The 22,185-nt window shown below is 32.5% G+C and overlaps 1 protein-coding gene across 3 annotated transcripts in view; it reads right to left on the bottom strand.

Moving 5' to 3' along the window:
• The window catches only part of LOC124540118 (inactive dipeptidyl peptidase 10), a 199,087-nt gene that overhangs the window by 111,622 nt on the left and 65,280 nt on the right, over positions 1-22,185 (bottom strand). For 2 of the 3 annotated variants that reach the window (XM_047117549.1, XM_047117550.1), the window contains one exon: positions 10,962-11,175. In XM_047117549.1, the coding sequence (XP_046973505.1) occupies positions 10,962-11,175 (214 nt within the window). The remainder of the gene's footprint in view (positions 1-10,961; positions 11,176-22,185) is intronic. The other variant, XM_047117551.1, reaches the window with a different exon arrangement.

Raw genomic sequence — 22,185 nt, 5'->3', positions numbered from 1 at the left:
ATCCTATATATTTTAGAATTAATATAGTCAATGTCACATTTTAACATTTGACACTCGTTTTCTGCTGTGAGATTCGACTTTATTCTTACGGAATGCCTCTACAGTTTTATTAAAAACATCTAAAAGTTACAAAATTGTTAATCATAAATAATTATAAATGTCTGAACGTCTTTAAAATTATGAAATGAAAATTCTTTGAATGTTAGTAATAAAAAAATAACATTCCCAAAATCGCTCTAAACGCGTTCGCCCGCGCAATATTATAAAGATGTGACGATGAATGGCGTGCCAACTAACATAATGGAAGACAGAATTGAGGCTATCACTCGCAACATCATAATTATATAATACCAGTCAACGTAATATTGGATTGCGTTATATCAAGCATTTATATAATTGCCTTTTATTATAATATATATTATTAATACTAGAAGTGAGAGATTATCTTCGTAATTTATTTTTGAAAATAGAATATCAACGGGCTATCAGCTTAGGCTATAGACATTTATTAAGAGAGTAACGACTGAGATCTCGCTTGTATTTCAAGGTACATTGCAACATTTCTTCCCTGTGCTATCTTTACATTTTATTATTTGGTTACAGACATGTATTAACTAACCCGCATTGGAACAGCGTGGTGGAATAACCCAGCATTGGGAAATGTACAGTAGGTAAGTTACTTTATGTATGAACTTATATGAAGAATATTTTGGTTTTAATTACATGGATGTGAGTCCACTAATCTACATTAGATCAAAGTGTTGTAATGAGCTCTAAAAGGAGAATATGCTATAACACGGGGAAAATTGTGGGGAACAAATTGTAAAGCTTTTAAATTTTGTTATAGATGAAGTAACGTCTGACCTACTGAGGATTTATGGAAAGGAAAATCTATTTCATGCATAAGAAAACACACATAATATTAAACCCAGGCAGCAGATACAAATATGTTCTACGAATATGCAAAGGTTGAATAATGGCAGTGTTCGCTGCACAAATAATAATATTTTTAATGGAAAACAATATTCCTGTATTTCTTATATTACCTTTTGAATTATTTGACCAATCAGAAAACGAACAGATATATTTAAAGCTTTAGCTAATTTTGTATTTTACCATTTGGACATACATGTTTTTGTTCTTTTTGTCGGTCAAATTAAGAATTATCGAAATTGTAAGAATACAATTTATTTCAAAAAATCAATGATGACAGCGGATACTCAAATTGTTATATACAACCATAGAGATTGAAAAAGTTAAACACGCCTGTAACAGCATAATATGTAAATGTAATTAACAGAAATTCCTCACCATATTTTTCTTCAACATAAGATAAATTACGCATCCCTTACCTAACGCCGCGGGCCTGAGGACCAAAAATGTTTTGTACCTTTTGCCTGTAGTAACACTGGCTTACTCACAAATGACTAAATGGTACTTATTCAGATATGCTTCACAAAGTCCAGCTACCACATGCTTCTAAGCAACTGAATCCACCCGACTTTTCATACAATGTTTCCAACAGAGCATATAAAATAGGTAAATTATTTTATTTTCTATTTAGTACAAACATTTCTCATAAACACGCAACGCCAATCATAACATCACTAATCTGACGGAAGTTCCGTTGACCCAACAAAAAACGATAATGGCCCATAACTGTTTTTACGATTTAGCGATTACGTTTTGGCCCTTCGATCCTGATACCGTCACCCACCTATGACATTTGGGGCTATTTTACGAAGTTAATGACCCCATTTATCAAATTCGATTAGCAGCTACATTTTAGATTGTAACGAAACGAAAAATGATACATTAATTAATCTTTGCTGCGCTGTCGGCGTATAATTTATGTAAATCGCTCTGGAGAATACGGTTCGTGGAGATAGGAAAGAAATACAGTTTTTTTAATTACATGTAAATCGGTTATAGTTTTAAGCATTGACAGATCATACAATATTGATCTCATATACGGCAACGAGTCTCCTATGTCAGGACGGATGCTCCCGAAATTACTCAAACAATCTTTTACCCGGCGACGTCAAGAAAGGTAGAATGGCTCTTAGAATTATCAAAACCAGGTAAAATATATAAGTTAAACATAACACCTTATGTTAAAGATATTCTTGGTGGTAGAATTTTGTATGAGAAGTCTGGGTAAGATAAAATCTACTTATTAAGTATTCTACCGCAAAATAGCAATAGTATTGATGCGTTCCATTAAAATTTGAGTGAGTAATATAGTTACACTACACAAGAGACATTGCCCCCAAAGTTGGTGACAAATTGGCGATTTACAGGGTAGTTGACATTTCATAGTACAGGGCCAATGTTTATCGTAGTATTTATTCATATAAAATACATAGAGTTTCTATTTTATGGGAATATATAGTAAATAATAGTGAGTAAAACAAATAAAATAAACTTAGTATCTAGATTCAATGTCCACAAACGAAGTCGAAGCAAAACTTCTTCAATATAATGGACACGGAAAGACAGAATACAATCGTCTCCACTGAAAGCTATTACCGTCTCATTTTAACTTTTCCTTTCATATTTTAGTTCGTTTCCATCCTTCTATAATATTTGATTGTGCCTTTGTTTGAAACGATCAATCATAAATGTTTTTACCTTCATTTATCTTTGTGAGTAACGAAACGGTGATGCTCTTTTTTAAATCTTTCATATTTTGACATCACTCGTGTGTGTGCTGTGTCAAATGTAAAACGACTCTAAATTTAACAGTAAAAGGTTTTCAGTGCCTTTAAATCAAAGCTGATTTTTTCCTTTCAAAAAGTTTATTTATTTTTTTTTTAAAATAACTGTAAAAGTTAATGCCTTACCTAAAAACTCGCTTAAAATATGGATTCCAAATTTAAAATGAACATTTAAATATTATGTAATAATTGTGTTTCGTTTTTGCGACGTTAAGAAAAAGTAAATAAAAATCGTGCATAAAACAACAAAGTAAACGAGTCGTCCCAGTGATGACATGCCTTCTAGCACTCTAGATATAGGCGACCTAGATACCTAGGCGCGTTAATTACCTCGACTCGGTCATGTCTCCTAGGATGATCTCCGTATATCATATTTAGGTTATGTAACTACTTTCGTCAAGGTAAAAATACTGATTTTATGCTTCATACAAAATGAACTTTCCAACGTAACTTCACACGGATACATTTTAGTTTTTATGTAAATATTTTTATACCATTATATATGTATGTATTTATATAATAACATTGTATGCATATATTTGGCTAGTCAATCTTTTCAAGTGTCGGTCTTTGTGGAAGCTCTTTGTGGGTAGGTATCATCCACTCGTCAGATGTTCTACCAAACAGAACTCGGTATTGTTCCGGCTGGAAAGCTGAATGAGCCGGTAAGTTAGTTCCAAGGATTGGTGGGATATTGGCGGTGTATAGGACTTTTTTTTTTTTTATTTAATACGTCAATATCTATAGCGGTTGTGACCACTAACTATCAGGTTGCCCATTTGCTGGTCCACATGCCTATATAATAAATGAAAATGAGGAATTCAAATTGAACAAGATATATTACAGATTTATAAATTTATTCGATAAGCATTTGTTAGTTTATTTGATAATAATACTTCAATTACCAATAGATGTACTATTAAAATAAAGTGACTACATTTACAATCAGGTGCGCCTCCTGCTCGTTTGCCACCTATGCCATAAAATCAAATAAATAAATAAATTAATCGCATTTGTAATTACGGGGTAATTAAAACCTGTTAAGTTTTACGAATTTTATGAAGATTTTACATTAGAGTTGCTTAGCACTGTACATAGAAACTAGTGTTCTTTGAACATCTAAAATTTATATCCAATGGAATAACAAAAAGCAATACTTGGAATTCTGTTGAGGTTTGAAGGGTGAGCCAGTTTAATTACAGGCACAAGGGACATAACATCCTAGGTTACAAAGTTGGTGACGCATTGGTCATTTAAGGAACAGTGGACATATAATGATTATTACAGTAGAAAAGTCTTTGAACTGTGATAATTTACTATCAGGTGGCACATACCTCGACTTGTTTTTCATAAAAGAAAGAATAACTGCTCAGTAACTTGCCGGTTAATCTAGGTAGAATCTACTTTCCGAACACGTTAGCTTTAAATTTTATATAACAGCGTACACTGACGTTTTAAAAGTGCTTTTGTTTTATTTGATCATGAGGTCTACACAGATCTTGGCTCGATGAGAAATATAATCGGCATTCTCGTTATTAAAAATGAACGCAGCTGTTTGTCGAAAGAATAAAGTAAATCTTATTACTCATTCATCTACAAATCAAACGACGTTTGAAATTACGTAATGCAAACGAAACACTATATTTCCCGATTCCTCTTTGATCGTTTGAAAAAACAAACTCGCGAACCATTAGCATTGGTAAATAAGACGAACGATGTGAACATGCGAGGAACCGTTAAATGGCGCCGAGTATTTGAAAAAAGAACTGGGGAGATTCATAATACAATTATACTGCTAGTATAAATGGGAAAGTTTTTTTTTTTTTTAATTTTAAACAAAGTAAAGTAACGGATGGACGAAGGCCTTCTGTCGTATGGAAAAAACGTTTCGGATCTTGTTCCAACAAGCTGCTACAATACAGGTTTGTTTATGGTTTCCTTCAAACCCACCACGAGTTATATCATATCATAAATACAATTATGATCATTTGAAAACTCTATATCTATTAAAGACTTGATAATAATAAACACGGATGTTAAAAAATATTTTTTTTACTTTAATTTGCTGCTATTTAATGAGCCAAGTCTCAAACATATTTACTGTATTTCAGTCAACTACAGTGAGCCAGTATTACTTATGCGAGCACAAATGAGTATCACTCAATTTTTCCAGTAACGATTGCAATACATATTCACCAGCTTACTGTATTCCGATGTCTAAGAATTTCCAGCGACTATTATTGTATTAATTTAGATTTTGTTGTAATTGGTCGTGGTCAAGTAATTTTAATTACTAGGCCAATTTTGTGTACACTGAAATATTTGTAACTGATTGTTACAAAGCTACGATAAGAATTTGTAACACTCAATACGCAAATATCGTACTTTTGTCACATACGAGCGCAATTCTTAAAAAGGACAAAATAAACTTCGCAGTGTCACTATCTAAGAAAATCCTGAAAAATATTGTTAGTAGACTAGACTGTGGGGTCGTAAATCACTGGTCCATACCAAGGTGAGGGATAAGGGATCGCAACATCGAAATGGCCATCTGAAACAGAGACATTGTTTGTGAAGCTGACTAAATCCGAATGTTCTTTATTCGGATCTTACTTCGCGTAAAACTCGTCTACGAGGATCCTAAAATGCATGAGAAATGAGATAGAATAATAATCTAAGTTGAAGTTGGAGTTTTTGGAACGAAGATTTACGTTCAGTATAAAAAAATGGCTGTCATCAATTATTGAATAAATATAATCGAGCCAGTGAGTGAACCGTGAAAGAAAAACACAGAGTTTCTTTCGCGATTATTATATTAAAAAAGTTGAAAATTATGTAAGTCGTATATGTCTGCAATAGTAATAATACTTATGTATACACATAATAATATTACGTGCTTAAATATCATATTATATTACATATTTTCAATTTATTATATATATTTTATATTATTATATAAATATATATAATTTATTGAATTATGAATTAAAAATGGTAACTGTATAAATCTTGACCGCGTGGAATGGTTGCAAGAATGCTAGCAGTACTTCCCCGTTGTATCGCAATTCCAAACCTCTAGGCTGAAAACGAACCAGCCCTTCTGTCATTATTTAATTATTATTGTGATATATTAATAAATGTAACTCTCAAATAATGAAACATACTTACAAGAGCCAAATAATTACGATCGAGGTAGTTAAATACACAAAGATATATAGTTACTGGTCTTATTACGAAAATATTTTGTAATTTCAGGTATCCGTCCCAGCAGAATAATCATTATTTCCCCTGTTATTATTAACATAAGCCCGTTTTCACTAATCAAAGAGTCGTTGTATTCGGATACAGTAGGATTTATTATTATTACGTTCTTATATATATTTGTCATATTAATCTAACAGAGTTTCAATATTACAATATTAAATGTTCTATTTGTATTGTATCATCTCATATTATGGTTTGTATCAAAATAAGATTAGATAGAAGAGCAAATCTGCTAAAGTAGTTAGAATGTGTTAAAATAAGCCGATGGTCTCGAGTTCGAATACTTCTAAATTGCTTATTCTTTCATAAGTTTTTCTGTTTAAATGTAATCGATGTTGTCTGTATAATGATCTGGTTTATATGTATGCGCTGAGATGGCCCAGTGGTTAGAACGCGTGCATCTTAACCGATGATTGCGGGTTCAAACCCAGGCAAGCACCACTATATATATGTGCTTAATTGTGTTTATAATTCATCTCGTGCTCGGCGGTGAAGGAAAACATCGTGAGGAAACCTGCATGTGTCTAATTTCATCGAAATTCTGTCACATGTGCATTCCACCAACCCGCATTGGAACAGCGTGGTGGAATATGTTCCAATCTCTCTCCTTAATGGAAGAGGAGGCCTTATCTCAGCAGTGGGAAATTTACAGGCTGTTACTTTACTTTTACTTTACTTTATATGTATGTGGAGGTTTGAGATTTTTTCCTATCTCTGACACATAGAAATGTAAATATTTTTAATCTCAAAAATATGACCTACTGCAATAATTTTGAACGTAAAAGTTGTGTAAGCATTTCTTTTTATTTTAAATATTATATAACTTAAAAATCTAACACATTTAAGTAGTAATATATATTCAATATATGTTACTTATTTACTTAAACAGGGAAACGTTGCTCATATATTAGGCTAAACAATTTCCTTTCGCTTCTGTTCAGTGAAGATTGCTATGAGCAAGTCTTGACAGCGTGGAATTCATTATCTAGGTTCGCTTTAATTAAATAATGGATTCGGATTATGTTTAACATTTAATAGAATATTCTATAAAAATATATTCTATAAATTATTTTATAAATATGACAAAATGAGGTCATTTTAAAAGTAAAAATGTTGAATTATATTCAGCTAAACAAGATGCAAATTAAATGTATCTTATTAAAACTACGTTAAGGTTTGAAATTATAATTCTCTATATATAAAAGCGAAATGCCACTAAATTATTAATGACTAAATCTAAGAAGCTATAATACCTACTTACTTGAAATTTTGCAGGGTATTTTAGGATGTGGACATCCGTTAAGAACGGATTACATGAATCTCCACCCCTGAGAGAATAAAAACGGGTTTGGAAGATTGTGTTTTGAAAAAATCCTCGCGGGTAAAATCGCAGTTTCTGCTAGTTAATTCACAGAAAAGAGAGAAGTTAAGTAATCCAATTGAGGGTTTAAGCCAACGCAAGCACCCCGATTTCCATTGTCATATGAAAATGACATTCATATACATCGGCGTTGAAAATTTCTTATTTTCCGTTTTTAAAAAGTTTTTCGCCAAACAGTGTAAATATTTACAAGTTACTTATTTGTGTTCATACTATGCGATATTACATACTATATTTCATAGACCATGTTTTCAATTTAATAATGAAAAGTTTTGTCATGTATTTAAATATATTGGCTAAGCGTTTATACGTGAATTTCATATTACACTGTTGCTTGGATGCTAAATACAAGTGGGCGGGGAATTGATGAGCTTACGGTGTTTATATTTATTAATATTAACAAGTATTTCGTTAGTCTTATGATACATAATTGATAGGATGGTTTACTAAACATTTTATATATATTTTTTACTAACTATATAAATTATTTGTAGACAAAATTAACATCCAGTTTAACTTGAGATGGCCCAGTGGTTAGAACGGGTGCATCTAAACCGATGATTGAGGGTTTAAAGCCAGGTAAGCACCACTATATATATGTGTGCTGGTGAAGGAAAACATCGTGACGAAACCTGCATGTGTCTAATTTCATCGAAATTCTGACATATGTGCATTTCACCAACTCGCATTGGAACAGCGTGGTGGAATATGTTTCAAACCCTCTCCTTAATTGATGAGGAGGCCTTATCTCAGCAGTGGGAAATGTACAGGCTGGCTGTTACTTTACTTAACTTTTTACTTTACTTTACTAACTTGAGATTAACTCATTTAACTTTAGTCTGAACGATCATTGGTCGGTTGCAGTCAATGACGTAACAGACGACCAATGAGCGTTTAGTTTTAAGGCAAACGAATTAATCTGAATTTATAAAGAACTAGCTGTGCCTCCGAATTCGTGCGAGTTTGAATTTAACAAAAATATGTTGTAGCCTAAGTTAGGCTTTATCACAGCTATCTGTCAGTGAAAGTTGAAATCGGTCCAGTCGTTCCAGAGATTAGCCGGAATATAATAGACTGGCAAAAAGGTAAAAAATGTTTCATACATGGACCGTGTATACATATGCATTTAGTAAAAAGCTGTTGTTTTAATGTTACAAACAGACAGAACGAATTTATTATATGTAAAGATTTAAGAAACTGGCATTTAATATACGAAACCGTGACCAAATTTTACCTGTATTAATCAATTGTTAAAACAAAAGAATATTATAAAATCCTGGTAACTGATAACTTTCATGGGCGAAAAATGACAGTCTTTTATTATTTAACAGAAACACCGTATCCATTTATGTATATTATGTATTTATTTAACTTTGTATGGTATGATTGTTTACAAGTCCGCCTGGGTAGGTAATACCCATTCATCCGTGTGTTCCGGATTGAAGAGTTAGTGATCCAGGGTAAAAGCGCCGATGTCTATGGGCAGTGATGAAAACATATCACTAGATGGTTATCATAAAAAATATTATATTCCTTCATAATAAAATTTATATTACAAATCATTATAACTTTCCATTTAAAGTGAAACGTGTTCGAATAAAATGAAAATTGAAAATATACAATTTTAAATTCAATACGGTAGCCGTTATTGGAGTATAAGCAATTCTCGAATACACTAGAGATCTAGAAAGAGGCCGAAACTCGGAGAGAGCGAGACAATATTCTTACAAATGAATTTTCTGTGTTCACTCGGAGGAAGCATCTACTTTATCTTACTGGTGTTTCTGAGATTTGATGTTTACAGACCGCAGTTGATTTTGGGGCAATAAAATATCTGTATATAACTTCTTCTTCTTCTTTTCGTGTATTATGATGATGATGATTTTTAAGATGAGCGGGCAGAATGACCGATCACGAGATAATCGCGAAAAACTCTTTGTTGCATTCGACCCTGGATAACTGTCTTAGCGGCACATGGATCAATGAGGTCTTTTGGATTTTGTTTACCACAAGAGGAAGGTTCATCCCAAAATCCAACTTTCCTATTTTTCCGAAGTTCAGTCTTTATTTAGTCCTTATTCACGGGACTATTGACAAATTGGTCGAGATAGAACTTCACACTATATAATTTAAACGAAGGTTTAAAACTTCTGATGTACGTACATTAGTACACGCACCGGTTTTAATAATTAAATAATAATATAATAACTGTTATTAAGATCTGAAGTGAAGGACTACATTATTGATGTCAAAAGGTTTTAATACCATATTTAATATTAAAGTGAGTATAGTATTATCTTGACCGCTTATGCAACAATAGAGAGGTGAAAACACGTAAACCTTAACAGTAGATTTTTGTTTTAAATTCTGAAAATACGTTATTAATGAAAACTTTATGAAGAATGATGAATTAATTCGATTTTTTTGTACTGTATTTATTTTCTCTTTCTTTGTACTGTCATTTTGTATTTAAGCATAATGTTTTAACAAAATAAAAAGTCTAATAAATATAAACACTGATTGGGAAGTTACTAGCCCCTAAGATACGGGGTTTTCTAGTATAGGGGTATAGAGCCTCTGATGAATGTAATTTGATGTAATTAACATATACATATACATATATTTGATTGATTTGAATTAATTAATATACTATATATGAAAATGATTACTAAAGGAGTAAGGAACCGTTGAGCTTTAAATATTTTAAAAGCCCAGCTTTCTAGCAAAGAATCAATATATTATTTTTCGTTAGAAGTTCCGTTGAAGTCTGAATAGGTCTCCTTTAAAAATTTTGTATTGCAGTTCATTGCTTTTATAGTCACTCGGGCATTTTATGACTGGTCTTTATATTTTAAGAAAGATTTTTAATAAATATGTTTCTTTGCAACTCTACATTTTTTTCGCCGTTTATGACTTAACATATTTAAAATTAAACAAATGATCTCAAAGTTAACATTTAGCTAAACGACACCTTTAATTGGATATTTATTAATTCTACGTCGAAGAAATATACTTAATGATGGACAAAGAAAAAACAACCGCCAGTATAGAAAAAGCAATACAAACCTATGAATGAATAGATTTGAGATAAAATAGATAGATAACTATGAATACATGGTTATTATATCGTAAATTCGACATGTCCGATAAAAGAATAACAAAAATAATTCTCGTATATTCAGCGTTTCATCCAAACATCAACTAATCTTTATTGAAAAGTATAGTTTCAATCGTAGATATTACAAGCTACAAGCCACAGGTCACGGGCTTACGAGATCAATTCTTTGAGCTTTCTAACTTGTTTCAGTCAAGCGAGTGGTTTAAAATCTTCTTATCGAAGTTAAAACAACCTTAACAAACAAGAGATTTGGTATTATATACATTTATTTACTAACTCAGTGAACAAACAATATACGTATAATTAATATGTCATACAAATATGAAAATAATTTCTAAATAAATTGAATAGTATGCAGCTTTATGAAATTTTGGGTGTATTATTATAATTATGTCGTTAAATTCTAAGACCAATATAACAGTACAAAAAATATGCAAAAGAAAAATTGTATATTAATCTTTACTATACTTTATTTACTTACCAGATATCCACGTTCCATTCCACCGGATAGGCACCAGTTCATCCGTAAGTAAGTCTTGTATCTTCAGCCGTCTGCCTTTCACCCTTGGCCCCTCATCAGGTGGTGTTAAAAGCACCACCGATGTGACTATCAGCGCAAGAACGGCGACAATCACCAGCAGCGCGATGAGTATACCCCGCCAGTTTCGTTGATTGGGACTACCTACCACCAGCTTCTGGAACAAGGATGTTCAGATCAAATATTGCACCATTTCCTTACGACTTATTGAATATTTTTACAGACATGGTTGCAATTTTCTAAGAAGACTAGCCATATATCTAGAAAAATTATACGAGAGTGTATACAAACACATCTAAGTAAAAAAATAATGCATGAGTGTGTATACAAACACATCTATGTAGAAAAATAATGGTGCACTTGTGTGTGTGCAAACACAAGTGTATTCTATAATCACTCTCGTAATCCGATGGCACGGAAAATCTGACTCGACCGGAAAATAATCAGGCACAGGACAGCTTACCGCGCTTTCCGGGTGTAAGCACTGCTTACTGATTCCGAGCTACTGAGAATATTTCAATAGGCTACCCTGTATAGACTTACACGTTGGTCTGATCCGGGTTTTCATCCAAACTTCATTAATTCGATTTGATAGAGTGTAAATAAAACAAATGAGTCAATTTTACTGCCTTTGTGTGCGTAACACTCCCCACACATCATCCTACTGTACTAGTGTGCGTGTTGCCACAATTTTGTTTCCATGACAGCTTATCTAAGCATATAAATAAACAAAGAAAGCAGAAACTAAATATTTCGAGCAAAAGTCGGTTTTAACAAGAAAAAACTGGTTAAATAAAGTCAGTAAAGATAAACTCGTCCACGAGGATTTGTTCGTACAATTGCGAACGACTACAGTTTTATCTTAATGTAATGTACTTATGTAATATAGTTTCTTTGTATCTGTCCAAGCGGAAATAACTTTTAGCCCATTGAAATTTAGAAAGTAATTGTCAGCACGATCCAGTGTAAACCGGTTCTAATAAATCCATACATGTCGAGTTCACAACGGATATGCAGGAAACTGCCTATCTATCATGACCCGTAACAATGCTTGACTGTATGGCGTTATAAATCGATTTAAGCGTAACAAGATAAATGGTCGTTTTAAGCGAAGGGATTGAAGGATCTGAAATTTCAATATTTATATAAGGAGGTAATGTATTGATATTTTTAGACGTCATAATATTTATGGAGGTTAACATTTCGCCGTATTTGTATGTATCTCCCATAGTAATCCGATACGAAATTTGACCGGTTGTAAATGTAATTTCACTTCCACGGGTGTAATTAAATGTTAACAATATGGGTAAAAACAAAATATCACATTTTGTATATATTATCATCACCAATTGTAAAACGGTTCTTACATTTATTTTTTATTAAAAATACTACGCCTGTTTGCATCTAAAATTTGCCAAATTTATTATTTAAAAATGTGCACATAATACATAAAACGCTAATGCGAGACATAATATATATAAAAATTGATATTTTAGGCAAAAGTCTCATCTTGGGTGCCTTAATTACTTTAAATTAACTTGGATAAAAGCTGTCTCATGAAGAACCGCGAAGGCCCAGTAAATCTTAACAGATGATTGCGGGCTTACATCCGGGAGAGCGCGGCTTAATTTTGATGTGTTTAATTTGTTTTTAAAATCCATCTTATGGTTGGTAAAGAAGGGCCTAAGTGATTATCACCCTCATAAGATTTATTATGGTTCAGTTTGAAGGCGAGTGAGCCAGTGTAACTTTTGGCACAAGGAACATTGCATCTTAGCTTTCAGGACTGGTGGTGAATTGTTTATCTAAGAAGTAATATTTCTTATCATGTCACTTATTATCAAGTTGTCTAGTTTTAAATGGTGTATGTAGAAGATAACCTTACCCTAGACAGCAAAACATTTTCCTTCAAATTGAAGAAGCTGTAGCTTCGTTTTATCCACTTTTACTTTTGAAAGTGATGCCATTCTACATATTGTTACACACAATCAGACTCACGTAGTAAAACGCGATAACGCCTAATAACAACCAGAATATGACATCTCCAAGTATTCTAACATGGCCGTATCAGAATATGACACCCCAAAGACTATTGCGCTCCTCAGCTCAGCCGTTACCCGACATTAAGGTTGTTTCGCGATAACGATACGCACCAAATCTTAGACCGCCAACATACCGAAAGAAGAATATTTAAAACTTCAATAATAGTCTTGATTTACATACACATATTAGGTATATATATATATATATATATATATATATATATATATATATATATATATATATATATATATATAATTACATAATATAAAAAGAAGTAGCTTTCTCTGTCCATGTGTATGCTTAAATATTTAAAAGTTCACAGCGGATTTCGATGTGGATTTTTTTAATAGATAGAGTAATTCGAGAAGAAGGTTTTTATATATAATATATGGATTTAAAAAAAAAACACTTATAATTTTAGATATATCTAGTGTGATATCAATGTTGTTTTTAATGACTTTTATGCGAAGCCGAGGCGGGTTGCTAGTATATAAAGACAGTTGCGTAATAACAACAACAAAACAACAACAACAGCCTGTAAATTCCCACTGCTGGGCTAAAGGCCTCCTCTTTGAGGAGAAGGTGTGGAACATATTCCACCACGCTGTTCCAATGCGAGTTGGTGGAATACACATGTGGCAGAATTTCTATGAAATTTGTCACATGCAGGTTTCTCCACGATGTTTTCCTTCACCGCCGAGCACGAGATGAATTATAAAGACAAATTAAGCACATGAATCAGCGGTGCTTCCCAGGGTTTGAACCCGCAATCATCGGTTAAGATGCACGCGTTCTAATACGTGATATTATATCGGTAACAATTCTTAAAATTAAACAAATTTTATAATATTAAAAACTATGTAGTAAGAATAGCATAATAACGAAAAATCTTAAGTCATTAAAAACAGAATTTTTGTGAGCGTAATATTCGCTATATATATTCTTATATTTAAACTCTATTTGTAATAAAAATCTTTGGGACTAAATATAATATCCTAACAGTAAGTTTGATTATATGTAGATCTATTCATATAGGAAGCCACGCCCTCTAAACACTAAGTTCTCGGCGTACATTACATGAGTGCCACTCGTTCTTACAAGGTGTTTTAGAGTGCATAAGATATTGACACAAAATAAACTAACTATAAAAGAGAGGCGAGATGGCCCAGTGGTTAAAACGCGTGCATCTTAAGGGATGATTACGAGTTAAAACCCATGTAAGCACCATTGAATATTCATGTGTTTGTGTTTATAATTATTCTCGTTCTCGGCGGTGCAGGAAAACATTGTGAGGAAACCCGCATGTGTCATGTTTCATAGAAATTCTGCCACATGTGTATTCCTCTAACCCGCATTGGAACAGCGTAGTGGTATATGTCCCAAACCTTCTCCTCAAAAGGGAGAGGAGTTTTTTAGCCCAGCAATGGGACATTTATACGCTGTTATTTTGTTGGTATTGTTGTGTTAAACTAAAAACAATAACGTTTAATTATGATAATTAAACGTGAAGTTACCCGTATCTATAAATGAACAGATCAATAAATAATATTATAATCAATTAAATAATCTGCTGTCAAATACAATAATGACATTACAAGCTGAAATTCTAAATTTAAATTCGTTGAAATCATTAACAATTCTTTAGTCTGTGGTCTTCCTTACGTGTCCTATGTTCGCATACTTTACGCGTTGTAATTTCAGAGGATACTTTGCATCTTGTATATCCTTACAGCTAGTTTAATGGGGCAATTTATTTTTATTGAATTTATGTAAGCACTTGAGAATTATTTTTATATATTTTGCAATACACGAGGCTATATTCTTAGATGTTACACATGCTTTTTGTATAGTGCTAGTGATATACTTTCAATTCAGTTTTTGAAGCTATTCTTTTGTTTATTTAGCGGTGTACTGTTGCAATATACGTCAATTTTTGCCAAAGATTCAAACTTCCAAACATCACTATGTTTTCATGAGCTTAATATGTGTTTGTTATTCATACCGTAAGACTTAGTTACATCTATCTATATTGTATTAGATTGTGATACGTGTATTCATCAATCTTCGTTGAATTCTCATGGTCCTTGTCTCAGCATGGGACATTTAAAGGGTGTTTGTTATTTTTTTCTTTTATATTTTATCCAATATATTTTTATAGATAGCAAACTAAATTCCGCCCACGGCTTTGCCTCGGGACAGACTTGAGGCACCCTATATGATTATCTGTATACTAGTATAATATGCAAAGGTCCATGATGATCGGTTGAACAGTTGAAAAGTGTAACCAAAACGAAATCCTTTCGAAGACGAAGACCTTTCTCGTTTATAATATTAGGATTATACAACCATGTCATAATAATGCGTTACATAAGAATACGTTATACGACGCCGCCATTAAGGGCAACCCTTGAAGTAATAGATCATTTGATACAAAACGTATTATTGTAGGGTCATGATGGCGAAATCAGGATTTTGATATGTATTCAAATGTTACTTGCTTGCTGGGCAGCTAAAGTAGAAAGAAAAAAATGTATTAAAAACCTTAAGATATATCTAAAAAGATTAAGATTAAATTTAACAAACTTTAATTCTTATAAAATATTTATATACATTTAATTTATTTGAATCCGTAGGTAACTGACCTACTGAGAATACCTAATTTAAACAACACATTAAACATTAATTATATCGCTAAAGCAGCGCCAATTTTGGTAAATAAAATATGAATTCCCTTGTAAACGTAGCACCTAACGCTTTCTCATTCCTTCTTTCGGGCATCCCGAGACGCATACGCATCTTGTTTTATACCAGCTCTTACAACTAATTGCATAAAGTATATGTCAGCGCGAAACCACGAATTTAAGAAAAAGACGTGCCCAGAATTGATTATTTTAATAGTTTAAAACTGTTTGATTGTTAAATTAATAATTTTTAGTGAATTTTGAAATTAATGCTGACGTCATGTTTTTTAAAAATGGGCTCAGACATGCTGCTTCGTTATATATATACAGGATTATTGGTAATTCGACGCACATCCGCTAGGAGGTAATAGGGGACTATTTGCAATATTTTGTTTTTATAAATTAGAAGAAAAAGATAGGTTTGTATTGCTATTTTTTTTTAAATAAAATTTTGATGTTGCATTTTTGACAAATTTTGAAAAAAAACTAAAAAACGTGATAACTCAAAAATGGCTCATTCTTCGATTATGCGTAAGGGGGTTAAAATTGTTGCAAATAGTCACCCCTATCACCTCATAGCGGATGTACGTCGAATTACCAATAACCCTGTATAATAATTGGTCATATCTTTGTATTTCTACTTACATGCAGATTTATTTCTAACTAAAAAAACAACTAAAAAAAATATACATAAAGATGATACTTAGTAGGAACATAATGTCATTACATATGTAACTGCGATTTTCATTTTTCCTCCCTTTTACTATTAGGCTGTTATAGTGACAAGCGCGAGACTTAAAGTTATGAAACATATTCATTATCTTTATTTATATATAATAGCTAGTATGAGTAAATTGTTAATGGTATGGGGTCATCCTTACCGAACGACAGCTGCAGGAAATATTAACCATTCAATACCGTCACCAATGCGTCACCAGTCTTGGAAGCTAAGATGTTATGTTCTTTTACCTGTAGTTGATTTACCACTATTCAAATCGGAAAACAACAATAAGTATTTATGAGGGTGGTACCTATCCAGACGGGCTTGCACAAAGCCCTGCCATCAAGTAAACTTTCTTAAACAACGTCGATTATTCATACAAAATTGTTCCTTGTGTCGGGAGCAAATTACCAAAGGGTTGGTGTACGGTAATTGATCATACGCGGCACAAAACCGAATATTACATAAACGTGACGTTGCGAAATACAACGACATTATATTTCAATTTCCTTGAAAGGACCCTAATGTCCTTGAACGGGTAATCACTTCTGTGTGTACTCTGATATATAGACGTACATACGCCTTATGTGTGTGTGAAGATACAGTGTTGCCATCGCAGACCGCCCGACAGATATAATAAAAATTCATGAATAAATATAGTAGGTGTACTATTTAAAAATGGAATAAAGTTAAATAACAGCCTGTAAATTTCCCACAGTTTGGAACATGACGGTTTGGAACAAATTCCACCACACTGTTCCAATGCGGGTTTGTGGAATGCACTTGTGGCAGAATTACGATGAAATTAGACACATGCAGGTTTACCCACGATGTTTTCCTTCACCGCCGAGCATGAGATGAATTATAAACCCAAATTAAGCACATATATATAGTGGTACTTGCCTGGGTTTGAACCCGCAATCATAGGTTAAGATGTACGCGCTCTAACCACTGGGCCATCTTGGCTCTCAAAAATGTAATAGAATTTTGTTAATAAAAAAAAAATAAGTAGGTATATCGGCGGCAGTGATGGAGGGGTGGTCATGATGGCTTATGAGAGCATCACGCAGTTTACCATCCCGTCATATGTTTCGGTCTTAACCTCAAACCAAACCAATTTTTATTCACATAAAACATAATCAATATCAAACATAGTCATCCAAAAATTTAAGATAAATAATAAAATACATTATAATTACAAACCACGAATCGTATTATAATCAACATCAATCACTAATGTTTTGTTTCGACACAATAACTACAGAATTATTCAATCATAAATATTCCTGACCTTAATCACCCCAAACGGCAGCTCAAATAACTGTTTTTGTCGTTTAAATGATCAATAGTTCGATGGAGAAATTTTCGAATTAATTAATTCGGTTATAAAATTCAACGTCTATCGAAAATAGTGCAATTATACAATGAATCTCAATTAAGATTGCATAACAGCGTTAATATTCATTTGAAATAGCTGATTACTAAATAAACATTAATAAGGGTAGTTCAAATTACTAAGTACATTTGTATCTTGATCTTAATCATATTACCACAAAAATAAATAAATTGTCATGTATATGTATGAGTAAAGACCTCCTTATATATAGTGGCTCAAAATAAGGCCCCATTTCCCGAGCTCCTTAGTTTTCCAGGTTTGCATAATAATGAGTTTTTTTTTTATCGAAAAATTCTATATATTCAGTAATAACCCGAAGTCTGTGAGTTGTGAAGTATCTTCACTCTATGCCTCACAAAGCACGTAAATCCTTTGGTTCTGTGCTTAAACTCGAATCGTATTGGATTCGCCGTTCCTTTGGATTTTGGGAGTGGGGGAATAGATAGTGCACCTCTGTTTTCGTACAAAGTTGAGCGCTGTAATATTTCCCGCATAGTTGGCTGGTCTCAAGAGATTGGTCGTTATAAACGAAATCGGAAGAACTATATACTTATACAAATAGACAGAGATAAAACTGCTTCCTTTTCTCCTGTCTGTCGACCGTATTTTGTTTTAATATTTTGAAAATAGATTAAAGTGTGAAATAACGTTTAATTTGATATACACTTATTTAAGCATCAAGGATCTCATCAACCGGAATTTCATCATCAATTAAGGAATGTGTAGAATACGACCGTTGTTGTCTGTTACAAATCACTGTGCAAACATTATTTATTTTAAAAAAATAAAAAATAAGCACTAAAATATTCGAGTCACATCCGATCCTTCTCATAATACAAACTCATTTGAACATGCTTTCAAATAATATGCAGCAAAATTAATTAGTCTTTGTGTTTAAATGCCTTCGCAAATTTTTCAATGACCGAACACCCACAGGCTTATGTTTAAATTAAAAGCTTTAGTGCATAACTTGGTGAAACGTTTTTGCAATATCATTTACACTTTTGGCACTGTTTCTCCTAGGCGCAAACGAGCCTAATTAGGTAAGGCTCACAAAGCTTTCTCGACCGTTTTAGTTGTGATAGATATCAACATGCAACCTATATTTAGTCAGGACAAAAGTTAAATTACAGAGCCAATCCAATTTATCGCTTACGATATACCATAATAAAATGCTTTGAGTTCGATAAAAATGTATTACTATATTATTACATGTAAGTATGTATGTATCATACTGAGATGCATGAGCTGAGACGACCCAGTGGTTAGAACGCGTGCATCTTAACCGATGATTGCGTGTTCAAAACCAGCCAAGCACCGCTGATTCATGTGCTTAATTTGTGTTTATAATTCATCTCGTGCTCGGCGGTGAAGGAAAACATCGTGAGGAAACTGCATGTGTCTAATTTCATCGAAATTCTGCCACATGTGCATTCCCCCAACCCGCATTGGAACAGCGTGGTGGAATATGTTCCAAGCCCTCTCCTTAATGGAAGAGGAGACCTTATCCCAGCAGTGGGAAATTTACAGGCTGTTACTATATATCATGTGTCAATATGGCTCTCAATCGGCATATTTTCCAATAACTTAAACAATCTTCGTCACATTTTATACAATTTACAGAAAATGTAAATCAATAAAATATATCTAAAACTTCAATTGGTGATAAACGTATAAAAATCTGTTTGCTGGGTATGTTATTCGATAACCTTTATTTTTGATATGAAACATGTATTGGCACGCCTTGGGTTATTTATTGTATTTATTGCCGTGACGGCAAATGGCGGGACGCTCTTATGCCATCTTATCCCCTATACGCTTTCTACGGCCTTTAGTGTAACTGGCGTTATACATACTTCCTTGGTATATGTTGTTATAATAATAACACGAAATTCTGTGTCTCTTTGTTGCGATTTTTTTTTATATGTTGGATTTCATTTGTTATAAATACTCTTTCGTCACATCCGGACTTGAAGACCTCATTTATTTAAGTTATCGTTATTTTAATTAAACATAACATTACAGTCGTAATTGTATATTCTGATTGAATTACTTTGAATGACAATAAAGAACAGAATAGGTTTTATATTAAGTAACGTATAAATTATACAATATTCTTTTGAAATATTACGGACATATAAAAATTATAATGACATTATTTTTATGTTTCAATGTTTATGTAAATATTTCAATTGATATGTTTTTATAACAGAAATTAAAAAAAAAATGTGTTTCAATTTAAACATATAAAATGCTCGTTATATTAAAGTTTCGAAAAACACCTGTGGCTGTCGAACGGGTTTAGTGGAATTACGTCATAAAGTACATTTAGGGTGCTTTACAAAAATAGTAAAACTCGATGTCGCCTAAGTGTATTTACACAGAGGGATTTTTCGTTGTAAAAATAATACATGATAAGAAAGGTATATCTAGATTTGATATATAAATATTGAATAAAACGTTTATATTCAATAACAACAAAACAACAACAACAGCCTGTAAATTCCCACTGCTGGGCTAAAGGCCTCCTCTCCCTTTGAGGAGAAGGTTTGGAACATATTCCAACACGCTGTTCCAATGCGGATTGGTGGAATACACATGTGGCAGAATTTCTATGAAATTGGTCACATGCAGGTTTCCTCACGATGTTTACCTTCACCGCTCAGCACGAGATGAATTAGAAAGACAAATTAGCACATGATTCAGCGGTGCTTGCCTGGGTTTGAACCCGCAATCATCGGTTAAGATGCCGCGTTCTAACCACTGGGCCATCTCGGCTCATATAATAAAATCGCCAGTGATATTAGCCAAGCAAGGTATCCAAGATGTCATGTACCATATGCCCGTTAATACATGATTTACAATGAATTATTTTTTAATGACGATATACACATATAGCACACATACATAAGACTTACAGCGCGATTAAAATAACTATTAACGCCATCTATTAACAACAAATCGTCTCACACAATCGTAATATATCTTTGAAAGAAACCATTGCGTGTTTTACATGTCTTCTCAGTGTCTATATATCTTTCAGCATAGAATGTCATCCGAACATTACCGCTCCTGTATCTGTCACGACATCTACAAGGAAACGAGAGAAGATGGCACAAATTAAGATAGGCAGCCGTTAACTTACAAGTGGCCATTAACACGGATAAGCTGAGACGACTTAACAAGTTTATATTGCGTTTGCTTACAGTAATGTTCATATTATGCAAGAGTTGTTAACTATCTAAATAATAAAATTTTATATTTAAATAAAAGTAATGAAAATCAAAATTCAATAGCTTATTGTTAAATTAAAAAATAATATTACTGCCGCCTCTATAAAATGTTTAACTCTTCAGTCAACTAATTTTACTGAAAATTTGTAAGATATGTTTAGGATATTCACTACCCTTGCAATATATATTTTCTAATAAGAATCAAGGAAGCGGTTGCTCATAGTAATCGAAGCACTATGACTTATGACATTGGTTCTGCATTTCTAGTTCAGTTTCATTCATCGCCATATCACGAGTGATGTTTACATTTGGGACTAAAACTTATAATAGAATAGACTTTATTATATAAATATTAAAGGTTTTTGGGAACTATGAACTATTTTTTAACGTTTTTATTAATAATTTATGTATCCTCTTTCATATGCCGCATGACAAATATTTTTGAGCACTGCATAGAAGTTGTTTCTGTCTTATAATTAGCTTTCGATATGTTTTTGAAACGATTAGTTTATGACCAGATATTATTATTAATTCATGACCAGGTATAGTAAAAGCATTCGTCAAAAAAATAAAATTTGTTTATTTTTTAATGTTATTATGAATAATTTCGAACACGATGTTATTGACTTTAAGCTAATTTCATCCGACGTATAATTGGATAATGAACTCATATAATTACGGTCGTTTTAATACGATTACTCATTTTACTTTTTATTATTGCATATTATAAACAGTAGATTTATATAATCTATAGTCAAAGACGTTAATAAATTAGATTCATTTGAAAGAGAAATGTATAATTGTTATTGTATTCTAAATCTCCTTCGTTTTAAGTAAACTTATTATGTGTGTGTATTATTTACTGTATTTTGTGTTATGAAAAAAAAATTAAAAGATTATTTCTACAAATTTTTGTTGTATTTTATTTTATATTTTAGCGATGTTATCTTACAAATAAATAGTCCTTTCTTGCTTTTTTTAATTTCTTAATACTTCGGACATAAATATAAGACTCTTATATGCTTTATATGGATTCGTAGTTTCCATTTGATTTGTTGTTTCAGTCGTATCGCTGTTGACACAAATACCTCAA

The sequence above is a fragment of the Vanessa cardui genome, chromosome 24, assembly GCF_905220365.1.
Source record: "Vanessa cardui chromosome 24, ilVanCard2.1, whole genome shotgun sequence".
In the NCBI taxonomy this organism is placed as follows: domain Eukaryota; kingdom Metazoa; phylum Arthropoda; class Insecta; order Lepidoptera; family Nymphalidae; genus Vanessa; species Vanessa cardui.
This window is presented reverse-complemented; position numbering and strand designations above follow the sequence as displayed.